The sequence below is a fragment of the Ambystoma mexicanum genome, chromosome 9 (assembly GCF_040938575.1).
Source record: "Ambystoma mexicanum isolate Mex_15411 chromosome 9, UKY_AmexF1_1, whole genome shotgun sequence".
Taxonomy (NCBI): domain Eukaryota; kingdom Metazoa; phylum Chordata; class Amphibia; order Caudata; family Ambystomatidae; genus Ambystoma; species Ambystoma mexicanum.
The window spans coordinates 1,537,599,712-1,537,618,612 of NC_090931.1; the positions used below are offsets into that span (position 1 = coordinate 1,537,599,712).

The window sequence follows — 18,901 nt, forward strand, 5'->3', positions numbered from 1 at the left end:
CTTCCAATGCGTGCATTCTGGACGGCTGGTCTTGGTTAATTAGAATGACCGGTATGACTAGGTGCGAGGTCTGTGAAGATTCCCTCTCTCTGCTCGACAAGCGGACCTCTACGCTTGTCGGGCGTTGGAGTTTCCCACACCGGGCTCAGTGTCTTCCATGTCGGTGGCTCCTACTGTCTTCCTCGGTGGTTTCACTGGGCACTCACGAAGGAAATGTCCTGATTTACCACAGTACAAGCAGAGCTGTTGTTGCCTTCTCTTCTCTCTTTCAGCTTTGGTAAGAGGGCTCGGCAGTCCTCTGATTTGCAAGGGCTATGGGTGTGTCTCGCTTTGCCGAACCGTGCTCCCCTTGGGCCGCACGTAAACTGCTCGGCCTTCCGACCGGGCTCGGTCAGTCCTTCGATCTTGCAGTCTGTGATCCAGTTGTACCACCAGATCGATGTACTCCGCACAGGCTTCAGGAGGGTTCACCACCTGGGCCAGGACGTCCTTCAGCTCTCCCCGCAAGCCCCGGTAAAAGAGCGTTGTTCTCTTCTCTTCGGCCCAATTGGTCTCGGCTGCAAGTCGGATGAAGGTGGCTATATAAGACAGCAGATCCTGACTGGAGGAACAGCAGCTTGTTATCTAAGGCTTGACCTCTGGTATGGCGGGCGAACAGCTTCTCCAATTCGCGTTGGAACCCGACAAAATCGTGGCGCAATGGATCGTCTCCGTTAACCAAAGGGATCGACCAGTCCGCTGCGCTGCCACCCAGGTATGAAAGCACAAAGGCAACCCTTGACTGGTCATTGGGGAAAGCCCCGGCTGACATAAAAAGTGCAGACGGCACTGGTTCATGAAAATTGCATATTTGTTGGGGATCCCTGGGAAGCGTTCAGGCTGGGCCACGGGTACTGCGCCTGGGAGTACCACTTGCACTGGTGTAGGTTGCGGGACCAAGGAGGATGAAGCAGAATCTGGTAGCGGGGCCTGACCCGCCTGCGTCTGCAGGAGCTGTCTAGCTAGGTCTTCAGTACGTTACTGGTTCACAATGAATTCCCTTCTCAGGGCGTTGGTTTCTTGCCGCGCAGCGTGCAATTCGGCCCGCAAATCCACCAACAACTGGGCTAGCTGGATTGTGGTCTCCATGGTACCCGGGCAGAGATTCGAGAGAGGCTTCACATTCTGTTATGCTCACCTTGTCTCAGCGGGGGCGTCGAGCGTGGTCAGTTCTACTCCTGCGTGGTTGTGTCTCCTGGACTGGCCTGCTCCTGTGCACTTCTGTTTTCTAGGACTGGCCTGGAGTCGGCTCCTCATGAGAACTTGAAGAAATATAAGAGGGGCTTGCATCTTCACTGGTGGACCTTTCCCTTGCGTCCCCGGATATGATTTTCTTGTTACCCAATGACGTGGCTGCTCACCTTAGAGATTTTAATTATGTGCTCTCCTTACCGCTTGTCTTGGCAGGGGTGCAATGTTCTGTTGGATTGAGTTGCTCCACTGATCCGGTATAATGAGCAGCTGTGCAGTCCTGCTGCGGCAGCGCCTTGTAGTGCTTCTGTGCACTTGGTAATTCTGTTTCCTAATGTTCTTTTGCCCAGTAAGTGCTTGGTGTTTGCTCCTGTGCACTTTGTTAATAAGTCTGTTTGTTTTTCCTAATGCCCTTGTGTAGAAGGGTACAGTTCGAGTGCAATTAGGATCACGGTTCGTTCCTTCCCTGTTCTTCGTTCCCTTGTCCTCTCAGATGTACCTTATGTACAACACTGATGTCCATTCCCTTCCAACAGGCTCCGGATGTCGGATGAAGTGTGAACAGCAAGAGCGCAGATGAAAACTACTGCCTGAGGCGTTGGACACGCTCAAATCTCAGCTGTTATTGAGAGAGGTATGTATGCTGCAGTCGGGTGAGAGAGCCTTGCTCGCGAGTTCCTTTTCACTGAACTAACCTTGTTTGCTTTTCTTTCTCCTTTTCTCCCATAGGTGCCCGGAACCGCTGTGCAGAAGATCGAAGGCGTGGAACATCAGAGACGATGCTGGAGGCTGAATCAGCTGTACTGCGAGATGGTGAGTGGCGCGGGTCCGCTGCAGGCGCCGAGGGTCACAGGGTAAGTATTCAGGTAAACAGGTGCCTTCACGTGCACGTTGATTGCTGGAATTCCTTCCGTGTATCGGATTTCAGCAGAGAGCGTTGTGATGCCATTTGCAGGTTAACGTGAAGCGACTGGCAAAGCCTGGGTGGGGTTTATATAGCCAGGCCCTGCCACACCAAAGATCTTGGAGCACGTTCTGTCTGCCATGCCCATGCTTGCCACACCCATTCCTGAGTCAGCAGTTAAAAATGTTCGGGGCCTGTTGGCAGCCTGTATTGGTTTTGTTTAACAGGCTCCTGAGTTTATATTGGAGTCCTTCACTATCAGCCTGGTGACAGCGGCGCCAGGACAGGGTCCAGGTGGCCCTTCCTTGATCTCCCCGGGGTTTCAATCCTGTCAGGGTGCTTCTTATGTCCCAAAGTCCCCAGTGATGTCCGTAGTGATGGGTTGCAGTGTCTCTCGGAGGTACTGGTCATGACACCCGTTCTAGATCTATGCCCAGCCCAGACCACCTCAGCTACAATCACACCTCCAGCCAAAATTCACAATATGCCAAACCTTCAAAAAAACGCTCACACATCCCCGTCACCCTGAAGCTTCACTCTGCAGAACAACCCAAGAGCGTATCCACCCATATCCAACACTTATCAGTCACTGACCACCTTAACACCCCGCTCAAGGGGCACTAATAAATGCGAGATCTCTGGTGGCACATGCAATGCTGTGAAATTCTCGCAGCCAAATTACCTCTAGCCAACTCCTTGTCTCTGACCATCTATCTAATCTATAGACCCCCAGACCCCATTGATCCATTTTAGCAGGACATTTCCACTATTATCTCGAATAACCTCAAAAATACATTGCAAGTACTATTACTAGGTGACCTTAACTTGGGATTCAATGACCCGCTAGATAAACATGCCCTTAAAATCACCAACATCCTTTTGGAACTGGGCCTTACCTAGAGGATCAACGTACCTACTCATTACAAAGGGAGAATACTCGATTGGGTGGCAAACTACAACTTCATCGCGAACATCACCGCAATCTCCTCGCAAGTCTGGATGGACCGTTCCTTCTTGTCATTTACTCTCTCCACAACCAGCCCCACCCCCAACCCCCACTATCCACTCCACCTATTGTAACTAGGAACAAAGAATATTGCAGTGGATAGACTTTTGCCGCTCATTCTTCCTACCCTCAACTCCCTGCCAGACTGCACCGATCCTGGAATGCTTGTCGACAAATATAATAATATTATGACAACCTCACTTGATACCATCGCCCCACTTAAATCAAGACAAAGTGAGCTCCAAGCCCACCTGAATAAGTGGTTCACCCCTCACTTAAAAGAGCTACGACTAAGAAGCAGTGAGGCTTCATGTAAACTACTCCCCTCTGAAGAAAATAGGATCAAACTCACCAAGATTTCCTCTCTATACAAAAAAGAAATTTTCCTGGCCAAACGAGAATCATATAATATCCGGATTTCACAATCCAGTTCCAGTATGAAGGAATTATTCACGATCCTTAAAGAACTGGAGACTCCTTGCCACACGCCAGACTCCTGCATTAAAGATAAATCCTGGTGCTTTGACACCCATGATGCCCTAACCAACAAAGTAACTACCCTCCAAAACAAAAGAGCACAAAATAAGCATCCTTAACCACCCCAACTCCCCACAATATGCCCCCCCGCTGAGCTCAGACACCTCACCTACTCGTTTTAAATTTTCTAAAACTTCTATTCTAGAGGTTGAAAAAAATCATACAATCTCTCAAGCCCTCTAATTGTCAGGGCGACATCTGTCCAGCTTAGCTCATCAAGGATGCAGCTAGGGACTTGGCTCCTTTCATATCCAAGCTCATTAACGCCTCTTTCGCTTCCGGTACTATGCCCAGCAACCTCAAAGAATAGTGGGTGCTCCCATTACTAAAAAAAACAAACCTTAGACCCATCTATTTCCACTAATTACTGGCCTATCAAGACAGTGCCCCTTCTCCTAAAAATGTTGGATAAGGTGGCTTATCTACAAATTCAGAAATTCCTGGAACTACATCACCTTTTAGGGGCTCGCCAATCAGGCTTCTGAAACCGCCCTCATCGACCTGAAGGCTCAAGTACCTCGACTCCACTCTCTCCTTCTCCAAACAAGTTAACGCATTGGCTTCCACCACTGCTTACACTTGTAAACTTATCAGAACCGGTAAACCATTTCTTTCCAACATCATTTGCATCATATTGGCTAAAGCCCTCATCCTGTCTAGGTTGGACTACTGTAATGCCCTTTACATCGGTACCAACAAACATATCACTAGGAGAATCTAAACAGTCCAAAACAATGCCCTCCGAGCGGCCCTCTGCATAGCCAGGAGAGAGCATGTATCTGAGACTAGGCAACAAAACAATTGGCTCTCTACCTTTGCTAAAATCCAATTAAAAACTGCATTGCTCATTCATAAATCATTGAATAAGGCAACACCCATCTATCTCGCAGAGAGATTTCACAGAAGAACCTCCAGTAGACTTTCAAGACAAATGGACTCCAATTGCCTCACTATCCCCAGATTCAAACTTTCCAAGATTGGGGGTAGTAGCTTTCCGGTCAGAGCGTCCCAGCTTTGGAACTCCTACCTCCATCACTCCGTGCGGAGCAATCGTACCAGAACTTTAGACATAACTGCATAAACTGGCTTAAGTCAACAGACCAGTAAGGTCTGCCACCTTCACTCCTTGCTCTGTGCACGATTTGTATTCTGATATCACCTTCACTGTTTGTAAGCCTCCTGTAACTTCACTGTGCCTTTCCTTGCTATGTATGTACTAGGTATAATTTATCCTGTAACTAAGCGGTGCACTTCCATGTAACCTCTGCGCCCTGATACCCCCGGGTCTGGAGCGCAATACAAATAAAGAAACAAACTAACAAACATCGAAAAGCTAGCATATTTTCTGTGGATTGCAGCGCCCTGTGTTGTACGGTTTTTCACTTTGTTCCTAAGTGCTATACACAGGCCCTTTTCACTCATGTTTTTGTTTATCACTATCCCTGGGTAGATGAACAACTCTACCACCTCAATGTTTGATCCTAAATCCTCCATTTAAAGGAGCCGATTCGTTTTTTTATGCGCCGAGGACATTGCCATCACTTTTGATTTTTTCACATTTAGTTTAATTCCATAATGATTATGCTGCCACAGGTGCGTGGCACATGCTGCGCTAGGTGAAAGATAGGAGTATGTTTTTTAGACAAATCCTACATCTTTCACCTATTATAGATACAGTGTGGCGCATTGGCCCCTAGAGCTCAAACTTTCCAGCCATTACTGTACATGAACAGTAACATTATAATGCTCATGACTGTGATGAAAACCGCTTTTGGAGCGGGTGCCTCTCGAAGGGGCACTGATATTCTAAACAATTCAAGGTCTGGTTCTGGCTGGTGGCTGCCAGGTTGGGCGGTTGAAACACAGCCAGGAAGGCTTTCTCAAATTCCCCAAAATCAGACTATTAGCTGATATATACAGGGCAGCCCATGCCAGGGCTCATTGGGTTGCTCAAGATTAACCCAATTTTGACCTTACAATGTTGGAAGTGATGAGGCCTGAATTGAAACTGAATTTGACAGTGATTACAAAACTCCATACATATGATCACCATCATGTTTGAAGGAAGTAGTATGGGCACTGTGTTCTCGGCCAAGGAAATCACAGGATCTCTATTCATGGTGCCTCTGAGAACAGCGTTTTCTCATTTCAGAGAGGCAGCCTCTAGTCTTAGGTCCTGTAGCTCCTGTATGGCTTCCGTGGATTCAAGAGATTGTGGGCGTCTTAACCTGTCAAGTTCCTGGTCTCATCGCTGCTGGGCTTCTGGTCATGACAATCGCTCTCGGCAGGGAAAACCAGGTTTCGACCTTTCAATGCTATCCAGAGTTCCCTTTTAGGCTGTAAGTGTGGCGAAGGACCAGCGCCCGAGCCTCCCTCCACGAGCTGTTTAAGGACAGGCGCTCGAAAGCCAGCTCCCCACGCCATGGTGCAGCTCCCCAAATTAACTTGACATAGAAACAACAAAAAGTGTGGCGGGGAAGCTGTGTGTAGAATGGTGAGGTGAAAGGTTGGTATGAAGATGACTGGAAGCGGCAACCAGGGGGATGGCCGCTGGAGCGAGGCAGGTCAAGCAGCCAAGAGGAGGCAGACGGGGCATAGGCAAGGCGGGCAGAATAGGAGCAAGAGAAGGAAACTGGAGCAGAAAAGGGGATGCAGAGTAAGAATGAGGGCATAGACCAGGAAGGAAAGAGAGGTCCCATAGGACTGAGCACAGTATGCAGGCAGGCAGACTTCATACATATTGAATGTGTTAAGATGCGTCTGGGTCCTCATCTGTGGGGTTGATATTCCCCGGCGTCCAGTTCTCTGAGCCTATGCAGAAGTGTGGTGCTGGTCTCTCGCACATGCAACGCGCAGAGAACATGGTGGCGCCCATGGTGTTCCCACCGCCCTTCTCTCCACGATCAGGCCGAGCTGGCTTCTGCCGCCCTCCCCGCCAGTGCCCCGACACAGCAGGCCCCAGCATGGTTAAATCCGCCAGGTAAGACACTGTGGGCCGTGGCGGTGCCATGCCCGAGGCAGCATGGCACTGCCATATTTTATAAGCAGCGGCTTCATGAAAATGCGTTGAGAAATTCTCCTGTGCACGGGAGGATAGTTCAGGGGCAACATGCTCGCCTTGTAAACAAGCTGACACGGAGCAACACAGGTTCGATTCCCCAAGTCCACACTTAGAAACCTCTGGGTATTAAGCACGTTATAAATAACCTATCCTATCATATCACTGCTGGTGAGTTGCGTTTATTGGATTTTTGATTGGAATTACCCTAAAAAACTGATTGCAAACTGTCTGGCTTTTTACCCAAAGTGTGTTGTATAATGCACTATTGTAACCCATTATTCTAAAAAGTTTCTTGATGGAAAGAGGGTTCTCTGTAGCCACAAACACCTTGTTATTTGTGCTAGGTGAAAGGTGTACGGTTTGATTAAGACATATTCACATCTTTCAGCTAGTACCTTGTAGAGAAGGAGGCACCTGTCTTCTCCCTAGTCTCCGCCGCCTTGCCACCATCATATTGGGATGACGGACGAAGAGCCATGATGGGGGAACCCATGCCTGAATCCTTGCAATGATTCTACACCTCGTGGAGTATATAAGAGACAATATGTACTCGGACAATCCTTCAGAGTGTACACGCAAGCCGACATAGTGGAGGAAAGTTATCAAGAAGGGTGCACTTTGCCGAGCTGTCTAAATGCAGCCATGAACGGAATGAATGTGCTTTCAAACAAGGTCGGACGACGGCAAAAGAATGCCCTAAAAAGGACATAAGTACTTATGACAAAACAATATCAAAATACTTAAGAATGACGATGTAACTGAAGCACTAAGAGAAAGATGTACCCCATGATGCAGTACTTATGAACACAAATAAGAATTAAGTGACTCACTGGCCAATAACTGTAAATATGCTGAAACACAAGGTAGAAAAAATACATAGAAGCTTGCTTATGAGAGGTATATATTCAACATATAGGACAACCATTAGAAGAAGATGGACAACGGCTTATGTCAATCAACCCAAATACCTCAAAATATGAGCCCAGGAAATGTGGAAAGATGATGATGATGAAGACGTTGTTTTCCCTTGCAAAATAGAGGAGTACATTGGCTTGGAACCAAGGATGCTATTTGGAGAGATGGAGAATAAGCACAAAGGGAGTCTATGAGCAGATCATGTGCAAGGACCTATTTCCCTAAGATTAGGAGGAACAAGAACATTTACGGATGCCAAATATTGGAAAATTAAAAAGGGCATGAAATTAATATGGGATAGAGTGAGCAAGTCTCTAAAGGCCAAGAGGAACAACTGCACCCAGCATAATTGAATCAAGTGATGTTAAATGCACCGTTGATCTGGACAATCTCATGGTCTCATAACACGTGACGAAGAGCTCGCAAACAAGGGCTATTCATGAAGTCTGAAGCTAAGATAATTTTGTGCCTACACTCCCTCGAATGCCTGAGACGGTGCAGACTGGCAAGGTCAGCCGTCAAACAGAATACAATGGCACGAGACCTACCGATGAGAGAGGGTAGACTAATTGAAAAGGGAAAGGAAAGGAAAGGATGCATCTCTAAGCACCTGTGTTTCGTTTCCATGTATGTGCTGCTAGCGAGCCAAATGTCCAAGCTTAGATTTGGGTTGCCAACCAATTGGAACAGCCTGCCATGCACTTTTACATACACTGTTGCTAAGTATTATTCTGCTGGCATGTTCTCTGCTATGACGAGTTTCTTGCACCACGCGTATAGAGTTAGCTGAGGGTGTGTCTCGCAGACAAGAGACTGCTGATGACGGACTAACACGCGTATTTTCTATATGTAGACCTATTCCCTAATCCAATCCCACCCTCAATAGGGTTTGCGGTGTGCCGCATAGGATGACATCATAGATGACGCATCTAGCATTATATAAACTACGTATGACTGAAAAAATAGTGTGATCCTGCTTGAATCGAGTTGATGAGTGTCTATTCAGCCTGCTCTACTTCTTTGAGATTAAAGTCTGGTTATTTGGTCTGAGATATTATTTTGGTAATTCCATCTAGTACAAAGATGCTTCAAGGTGCTCGAGCACAGCCTTGTGCCGTGTGCCCGTGTGCGCGGCATCATGATCATCATTCTCATTAAACATGTGTGGTGGCCCAGGTCGGCCTGGAGTGTGGCGGATCGGGCTTTGTTGCCAAGCTTAGGGGGAGGGCCTTTGCATGGCTCACATGCCCTGCCCCCCATTTTGTGTTATGCCACTTAGGCGAAGTGGTCATCTCCTTTGTAATAGGAAATAAGTCACTCATGGAGTTAGTGGCAGCATTGATTTTTTTTCTCTGGCTACTAGGTTTTCATAGCTGTGGTAATTTCCTCTTTGTAATGGCTGTGGCCCTTTTAGATTATCAAATCCATCTGTGCTTTAGTTATCGGCAGTTAGCTTTTAGAGTATTAACTCGAAGGTAAACGAAGGAGCAGAGTGACAGGCTTTACACACTGTTTGGGGACTGGGCTATGTGATGAGAGCTGCGGTAAAGCGGTTTCCTGGGGCCAGATTACAGAAACGTTGCACCGGCGCAAGTGCAAAGTTGCATGGTATTCGCTATAAGGCAAAGTTTGCCCAATTTTTTTTAAAACACTGGGACATATTATTAGAAACCCATGAAAAATGCAGATTTACATGGTCTAAGCACCAGGGCCACAATAGAGACAGTGCGAAAAAGGTAGATTTTTGATGCATTTTTGCACCTGGACAAACTTTTCCTCAGTGCTAATACCGTGCACCTTTGCATTTGCACCGGTGCAAAGTTTCTGGTTGGTAGGCCATGGACCAGCATGGTTAATACGATTCCTGTTGAGAGGAAGGGAGGCCGCAGTGGGGATAGGGGGAGTGGTAGGTATAGGAGGGGCAGTTATACAAAAGTAGAAAGCCCTATGATCTTAACGGGTAATAGGGGACAACTGTACATCTGGGATGCTGTCAACAGGCGAGAAGGTGGCATCCAGGATGTGACCAGCACTGGTGAAAATGTCATTGAGTGGAGAAAGACGTCTCGAAATAGCAAAGCACATATTAGTCACTAAGGATTAGTGAAGGACCAACTGAGAGATACATTTGAGTGATGGCATCAGTAAGTTGTGGAGAAAAGGGAACCCCCCCCGAAACCCCCCCTCTGGAAGGATGGTCGAGAAGCGGAATGTAAGAGTACAGGATGAAAAAATAGAAAACGTGACAATTTTTAGATTCTGAGTTTAAAGTGAGCAGATGAGGAGTCCTAACGCGTTTTAGGGGATTCCTATAGATTAGTGTCACGCATCCAGTGGCGTGATTAATACATTCTGTTATATAGCCATTGGGGATGGCTTGCACTAAATCTGGGGCTAAGGGTTTAGTGAGTCTCGAATAAAGATGCAGTAGCCTACCATGTCCCAGTCTGTGCCCAGGAAGCATCTGCAAGCGAGTGAGGATGGGGGCATTGGCTGACCCACAGGATGTAAACTATGTGTCTATAGAGTGCGTCACAGAAGTCCGGTGAGTATGGGCGCATTGGCTGACCCACAGGATGTGAACACTGTGTCTATAGAGTGCGTCACAGAAGTCCAGTGAGGATGGGCGCATTGGCTGACCCACAGGATGTGAATAATGTGTCCATAGAGTGCGTCACAGAGGTCCAGTGAGGATGGGCGCATTGGCTGAACCACAGGATGTGAACACTGTGTCTATAGAGTGCGTCACAGAAGTCCAGTGAGTATGGGCGCATTGGCTGACCCACAGGATGTGAACACTGTGTCTATAGAGTGCGTCACAGAAGTCCAGTGAGGATGGGCGCATTGGCTGACCCACAGGATGTGAACACTGTGTCTATAGAGTGCGTCACAGAAGTCCAGTGAATATGGGCGCATTGGCTGACCCACAGGATGTGAACACTGTGTCTATAGAGTGCGTCACAGAAGTCCAGTGAGGATGGGCGCATTGGCTGACCCACAGGATGTGAATAATGTGTCCATAGAGTGCGTCACAGAGGTCCAGTGAGGATGGGCGCATTGGCTGAACCACAGGATGTGAACACTGTGTCTATAGAGTGAGTCACAGAAGCCCCAGATGAGATTGGGCGAACTGTGTCTATAGAGTGCGTCTATAGAGTGCGTCACAGAAGTCCGGTGAGCATGGGTGCATTGGCTGACCCACAGGATGTGAACAGTTGTCTATAGAGTGAGTCACAGAAGCCCCAGATGAGATTGGGCGCATTGGCTGACCCACAGGATGTGAACACTGTGTCTATAGAGTGAGTCACAGAAGTCCAGTGGGGATGGGCGCATTGGCTGACCCACAGGATGTGAACAATGTGTCCATAGAGTGCGTCACAGAGGTCCAGTGAGGATGGGCGCATTGGCTGACCCACAGGATGTGAACACTGTGTCTATAGAGTGCGTCACAGAAGTCCAGTGAGGAAGGGCGCATTGGCTGACCCACAGGATGTGAACACTGTGTCTATAGAGTGCGTCACAGAAAAAGTGGGGATGGGCGCATTGGCTGACCCACAGGATGTGAACACTGTGTCTATAGAGTGCGTCACAGAAGTCCAGTGGGGATGGGCGCATTGGCTGACCCACAGGATGTGAACACTGTGTCTAAAGAGTGCGTCACAGAAGTCCAGTGAGGTTGCAGAGAGCCAGTTCTGGCGTCCTTTTGGGTTGCGAGTATGGTTTTCGAGTTGCAGGGTCTGCACGTAAAGCCCTGGTGATGAAAGAACGGGACCACCGGGGCTGACATTTACTGCTACACAATAATGAACCCTTTTTTGATTCTGGCACAACATGCCATTGCTGCCTTGTGAGGCTAGCCTTTAACAAAACGCAAGCACTTTAATGAAATGTTGCAGATGGTGTACTGCTGCTGTTAGTAAGATGCAAGGATTTAGTGCGGGAAGGTAGAAAACAGGATGATATGTTTATTTTATATGAATGGACAACCATTCATTACTGTATTTCATTGGCTGGAAATGGTGCATAATTGATGTCACGTATTCTGTTCCAGGTGCAGCTCACCTTCCGTGACACTCCTGCCTGTTTCTCAGAAGAGGATTGGAAGGTTTTGAAAGAGTGGCAGAAGGAACTCTACAGGAATGTGATGAAGGAAGTTCACCAAGCGCTGCTCTCTCTGGGTAAAGTTACACCCCTGATCTCGAGCAATGTGGTTTTAAAGTCTATGAAAGGGCTGCCTGGTTATCTCAGACTTTCCTAAGGGGGTCCTTTCATCTTAATAATAGTAAGACTGCCACACCCTCCATGTGCTGGCCATAACTAAACTGTTTACTGTTGGTAATGATCCACTCATTTCTCGATCAAGAGATACATGGTGTGCTTTGGTTGATGTTTAATAAATTGTAATCCAACGGTTCTACGTTATTTCACTGAATGATTTTTCATCGTGGGACTTTTCATCGCCAAAAACCCTGTTTTTTTTTTTGTTCCTCCCCCCAATATCCCCCTTACTTTTTAATAATCATACCCCAACCCCTATAAAACACCCCTCCCCAAATTTATTTTTTAAAAAAAAGGGTTTTTGGCGATGAAAAAATTGGCGATGAAAAATCACTCGATGAAATGTGTGTATACCAATCCAACAGTGGGAAGAATGAAGGTATGTAACCATTATGCGGGTAGCATAATCACAAGCATTGTTGGGTTACAACCCTAACATCACAACTGTGGCTTTGGTTAAAATGAGTAACTGTTCTGCAGGCAAAAACAATTCACCCCACTACCCTCCCCCCCACTGCGCAGAGATTGTCTAATTTTCCAGCACCATCCTTACTACATGCAGCTCTGTCGCATTTCTCATTCAATAAAACCAATACCACAAAATAACTGTGATGACATCCCCACCAAGCGAGAGACTCATCCATGGCAACAAGAGTCTTTATTTATGGACGTTGGCATGTGACGCACTGCGGCCCTGTGACGCACTGCGGCCCTGTGACGCACTGCGGCCCTTTGAGAGAATGTAAGCAATAAACCAGTGAGTGGTCGGCTGCAGGAGCTCGACTCCTGAACATGCCATAGTCCTGTAAACTGCTAGGGTGCACTTATCAAATCAGGACCCGAAGTTTGTGTTAAGAGTAAATATGCAGAACAATGGCCAATGCACGAGACTGAGGCAGCGAGCCGTGCCAAGGATGCCCAGGGTGTTGCTAAGGACTGCGGCCACAGGACAAACTTCCCCCAAATAGACAGGCATGAGAGACATCTCGATGGGCCAGCCCTCTGTGCCAAACATTCACTTTGGAGAGAACAGCCGTCACAGCCTTAGAAATCCAGAGGATGAAGAGCCGAGGAGAGGGGCGATGCAGTGAAGAAAGCAGCCAGGACCAGCACACAGATGCAGAATTGGTTAAAGGGGCAAGACCAAACAGAAAAACCAATGACAGCAGTGAGAGAAGGAGAGAGAGCATGGAGACGGACACCAAGGTAAGGTGCAAAGGAGGGTCTATACCAAGACCAGACAGAAACACCAATGACAGCAGTGAGAGAAGGAGAGCGAGCATGGAGACGGACACCAAGGTAAGGTGCAAAGGAGGGGCTATACCAAGACCAGACAGAAAAAACAATGACAGCAGTGAGAGAAGGAGAGCGAGCATGGAGACAGACACTAAGGTAAGGTGCAAAGGAGGGGCTATACCAAGACCAGACAGAAACACCAATGACAGCAGTGAGAGAAGGAGAGCGAGCATGGAGACAGACACTAAGGTAAGGTGCAAAGGAGGGGCTATACCAAGACCAGACAGAAACCCCAATGACAGCAGTGAGAGAAGGAGAGCGAGCATGGAGACGGACACCAAGGTAAGGTGCAAAGGAGGGGCTATACCAAGACCAAACAGAAAAACCAATGACAGCAGTGAGAGAAGGAGAGCGAGCATGGAGACGGACACCAAGGTAAGGTGCAAAGGAGGGGCTATACCAAGACCAAACAGAAAAACCAATGACAGCAGTGAGAGAAGGAGAGAGAGCATGGAGAAGGACACCAAGGTAAGGTGCAAAGGAGGGGCTATACCAAGACCAGACAGAAAAACCAATGACAGCAGTGAGAGAAGGAGAGCGAGCATGGAGACGGACACCAAGGTAAGGTGCAAAGGAGGGGCTATACCAAGACCAGACAGAAACACCAATGACAGCAGTGAGAGAAGGAGAGCGAGCATGGAGACGGACACCAAGGTAAGGTGCAAAGGAGGGGCTATACCAAGACCAAACAGAAAAACCAATGACAGCAGTGAGAGAAGGAGAGAGAGCATGGAGAAGGACACCAAGGTAAGGTGCAAAGGAGGGGCTATACCAAGGACAAACAGAAAAACCAATGACAGCAGTGAGAGGAGAGCGAGCATGGAGACGGACACCAAGGTAAGGTGCAAAGGAGGGGCTATACCAAGACCAGACAGAAACACCAATGACAGCAGTGAGAGAAGGAGAGCGAGCATGGAGACGGACACCAAGGTAAGGTGCAAAGGAGGGGCTATACTAAGACCAGACAGAAAAACCGATGACAGCAGTGAGAGGAGAGCGAGCATGGAGACAGACACCAAGGTAAGGTGCAAAGGACAAACTTGGAGAAAGGTGTGAGAAGCATGGAGTGGCAAAGCAATGTATGTTGGGAATTGAAGTCTGATTTCCTGGAGCTGTCTGAAGTGGAGAAATGAGTGGATAATTTGTGACTGGGGGATCATTGTTTGAAAACTTGCATTGTTGGAATTGCAGGTCAAGTTCCCAGAATTGATTGTGATAGATATGATATGATAGGTTATTTATAACGCTCTTAATACCCAGAGGTTTCTAAGCGCGGACCCGGGGATCGAGCCTGTGTGGCTCCATGTCCAAGGCGAGCACGTTGCAGCTGAGCTATCCTCCCGAGAGGCAGAGTCGAGCCCTATTGTTCACTTAGAAAGGAGGTTCAATTTCCCAGATACTTCTATGGAAGAGACTGTCGGGAGAGTCATTACCTGCCAGAGATGGAAGCTGAGCTGAGAAGAGAAATTAAAGGGCTCTGGCTAGAGACTAGTGTGACAGTCATATTGGGTAATCGGAGATTAGTGTGCTAAAGTCACATTGGGTAATGTGAGACACCCAAGGGTGTCTCACCTCTTAGTCCCTTGGGATCTGTCATCCAGGTGGCCAGGACATGGCCATCACTTTTGGATCCAGTTCCTCGGGGTGGACCATTGCGGGAAGATCACCCCGGTGAGGGGTCCCTGGGGAGTAGGAGTGGAGCACCCGGAGGTGAGACGTGGTATCCCCGCTTCAGTTTCTCTGATTCCCCATTATATTACCTAGGAACTTTACCCCTGCCCCCCTTCACACACAACACTGTTACACGGACGGAGGAAGACAGACTCACACCCAGCCAGTCTGTTTAACATGTCCCAACATCAGAATCTGGCACTTGCCCATAAATACTCACACCTGAATCCCATTATCCTTCCCCACTGGGATAAAAGGCAGCGCATAGGATTACACAGTGAGAAAGGCAAAAGGCACAGACGAGCAAAACTTCCATGGTGGCAACAGTATCGCAAAGGAGAAGTGTCGGACCCGAACAGGGCAGTGAGAGGGGAGGGGCCCTTTACTCCATTGTACGGTGCTCAACTATTTTCGAATGGTTGGCGAACAGAACAAGCAAAACCTAGCAAGAATACTGAGCAAGGCTCTGTAATCTGTGCTCGATATCCGGAACCCTCCTGCACGTCTGCTGGAGATAGAGAGGAGTTACAGCTGCCAGAGTATCATCCTTGGCTCAAGGAACAAAGCCGTTGATCAAGCAGCTTTGTGTAACCGGTGAGGTGGAAGGAACTGTGAGATACTGATGCGCTTTGAAGCGAAGGCTACGAGCCGCAAGATTGTTGCAATGTGAATGGTTTTTTGAAAGGGCCATATTGAGAGGTACGAGTGAAGGATAAGCGGCAAGAGGGAGTTGCCGAGGTACAGAAAAAGACTCCAGGATAAGCTACTGCAGAGTGGTCCGGCATCTTGGGTGTCCAGTCAAAGGTCTCTGTCTGGGCGTCTTTGAGTGCGGAACTGAATGAACTAAAATCAAAGTGGTCATGCAAAGGTCACAGCAAAACCCCAGCTTTGAACTGAATGAACTAAAATCAAAGTGGTCATGCAAAGGTCACAGCAAAACCCGTTGCAAAATCCAAAGGCTTTGAACTTGTTTTCATTAAGGTGAGGAGGCTTGCGCTTGATCAAGGGGAGACATTTATGAGAATGTACATGGACTTGAGCCGGCTAAGAGAAGTCCACGTCCTAAGGAAAAAAGAAAGGCCTGAGCCCGACGGAGGGGTACCTGAAGTATTAATTGTTTTTAATGCTAAAGCATGTGAACTGTACAGCAGGATATTTCCCAGTGGAGAGACTCTTAATCGACATTGAAAGAGAGACTTTGCTTAGGGAAACCCTGCCTTGCGTAAAGGACTGCTTCCATGTGCCATGAACTTCGAGTGTACTCCAAGCTCGACTCCTGTTCTGCCTTGTCCTGTGCTGAAACGTGGGGCAGGGGAAGCTACCGTTCAGCAGTCCTGAACTACCGAACCCCTTGGACCTTTTAATTTTTGCTATGCACGTTTTTTTGTTATATACGTCATCATCCCACACACTTTTGTCATATAGAGTAGGGTTTCACAATCGTTTTTTTTAGTATAGGCCATCTTTGTTTTGATACGACATGACTAGGACAGCGTTTTCTTTATTTTGATGGTCGTAGCTTGCTCCCATTGTTAGCAATTAGGTTTAGAATAGGTGTTTTCCAAAGTTCAATTCCTTGTGTTTGTCGTGCTTCTGATACCGTGTCCTCCTTACAGTAATCAGAGATTAGTGTGACAGAGTCACATTGGGTAATCCTCCTTTATGGGCTTGGTGGGCCTCTGGTGACCATAGATGCCCAACCACCATGTGACGAGCCACCTGGAGGCTGTATAGAAGAGCTTGCCCAGAGCCTTTCCAGCCCGCCCCATACCACTGGCATTGCATTAACAGGTGGGGATTAGCGGCCCCAGGGTTGCTCTAATGATGCACTGGCTGACCCTTCGGCCCACCTGCTTCCCAGCGGGGTGACCCCTCTTATGCACAGTGGCCTTTTCTCAGAGCACATAGCGACATTAATCGAGATCTGCCCATATCGATGTGCATCAGGTAGGAGGAGGAGGAGGAAGCTCTGTTTCCAGCCACCAGCACCCTGCCAGTCCTGCAGTGTGACAACTGATGTAGGCACTTGACCTTTCTCAAAAGACCCACCGCCCCTTGATGGGAAGATCACATTCGTATGTGGATTTCCAGTGGCACTTTCCCATTGGTTTTAAATGGTAGGTACTCTCCCTACAAGAAAACCCCTTCAGGCCAGAGCAGCTCAGGCACAGATAATCCGTTTTAGCCTACTGGAAAGCCGTTCTCCTTTGGCTACCTCAATGCAGACTGATGACTGTGCTCACTTCTCCGTGAGTGCTTGCAGACAGTCCCACCAACAGGGATGCACTGCATGCCATCCTGGAGTCACAATGCTGCTAGTTGTGTTCCGCCTGAAGTCAAAATGGCCGATGGGCTCTTTAGGTCCACTGCTGCTCAGAACCGGGACAAATTAAACTGCAAGGGTACGAGGATCCGCTACACATGGGGGAATTAGAACATGCCAAAGAATATCTGCCAGAGAAGGGGCTTGTGAGAGAAATACCCAATCATGACCCACTGTGCCAAGGGCTAGCTAATCATGGCAGTTAATGAATTAAATGAATGAACAGGGCAATCCACCCAGGGCCCTGCACGGGGTGTCACTAACCGAGATACTAACAAGTGTTACCCTGGGTAAGACCTGACCTGAAGGAAAGCATAAGAGGCTGCTGAGGACTGCATCCCCGGCACGGAAAGAGACCTGACCTGAAGGAAAGCATAAGAGGCTGCTGAGGACTGCATCCCCCGCACGGAAAGAGACACGGCCAGAAGGAAAGCATAAGAGGCTGCTGAGGGCTGCATCCCCGGCACGGAAAGAGACACGGCCAGAAGGAAAGCATAAGAGGCTGCTGAGGGCTGTATCCCCGGCACGGAAAGAGACACGGCCAGAAGGAAAGCATAAGAGGCTGCTGAGGGCTGTATCCCAGGCACGCAAAGAGACAAGACAAGAAGCAAAACATAGGCGGCTGCTGAGGACTGTATCTCGGGCACGGAAAGAGACCTGACCAGAAGGAAACCATAAGAGGCTGCTGAGGGCTGTATCTCAGGCACAGAAAGAGACCGGGCCAGAAGAAAAGCATAAGAGGCTGCTGAGAGCTGTATCTCAGGAACGGAAAGAGAGACGTCCAGAAGGAAAGCATAAAGGGCTGCTGAGGACTGCATCCCCGGCACGGAAAGAGACACGGCCAGAAGGAAAGCATAAGAGGCTGCTGAGGGCTGTATCCCAGGCACGCAAAGAGACAAGAGAAGAAGCAAAGCAAAGGAGGCTGCTGAGGACTGTATCTCGGGCACGGAAAGAGACCTGACCAGAAGGAAACCATAAGAGGCTGCTGAGGGCTGTATCTCCGGCACAGAAAGAGACAGGACCAGAAGGAAAGCATAAGAGGCTGCGGAGGGCTGTATCTCCGGCACAGAAAGAGACCTGACCAGAAGGAAAGCATAAGAGGCTGCTGAGGGCTGTATCTCCGCACAGAAAGAGAAGAGACATGACCAGAAGGAAAGCATAAGAGGCTGCTTAGAGCTGTATCTCAGGAACGGAAAGAGAGAAGTCCAGAAGGAAAGCATAAGAGGCTGCTGAGGGCTGTATCTCAGGCACAGAAATAGACAGGGCCAGAAGGAAAGCATAAGAGGCTGCTGGGGTATCTTGTCCACAGAAACAGAGAAAACCAGAAGGAAAGCATAAGAGGTTGCTGAGGGCTGTATCTCCGGCACAGAAAGAGAAGAGACAATACCAGAAGGAAAGCATAAGAGGCTGCTGAGAGCTGTATCTCAGGAACGGAAAGCGAGAAGTCCAGAAGGAATGCATAAGAGGCTGCTGAGGGCTGTATCCCAGGCACGCAAAGAGACAAGACAAGAAGGAACGCATAAGAGGCTGCTGGGGTATCTTGGGCACGGAAAGAGACCTGACCAGAAGGAAAGCATAAGAGGCTGCTGGGGTATCTTGGGCACGGAAGGAGAGAAGACCAGAAGGAAAGCATAAGAGGCTGCTGGGCTATCTTGGGCACGGAAGGAGAGAAGACCAGAA

The 18,901-nt window shown here is 48.4% G+C and overlaps 1 protein-coding gene across 4 annotated transcripts in view; it reads left to right on the plus strand.

Moving 5' to 3' along the window:
- LOC138489469 (zinc finger protein 436-like) overlaps positions 1–18,901 on the plus strand; it is a 246,579-nt gene that overhangs the window by 23,994 nt on the left and 203,684 nt on the right. For all 4 annotated transcript variants that reach the window (XM_069617200.1, XM_069617201.1, XM_069617202.1 and 1 more), the window contains exon 2: positions 11,705–11,831. In XM_069617200.1, the coding sequence (XP_069473301.1) occupies positions 11,705–11,831 (127 nt within the window). The remainder of the gene's footprint in view (positions 1–11,704; positions 11,832–18,901) is intronic.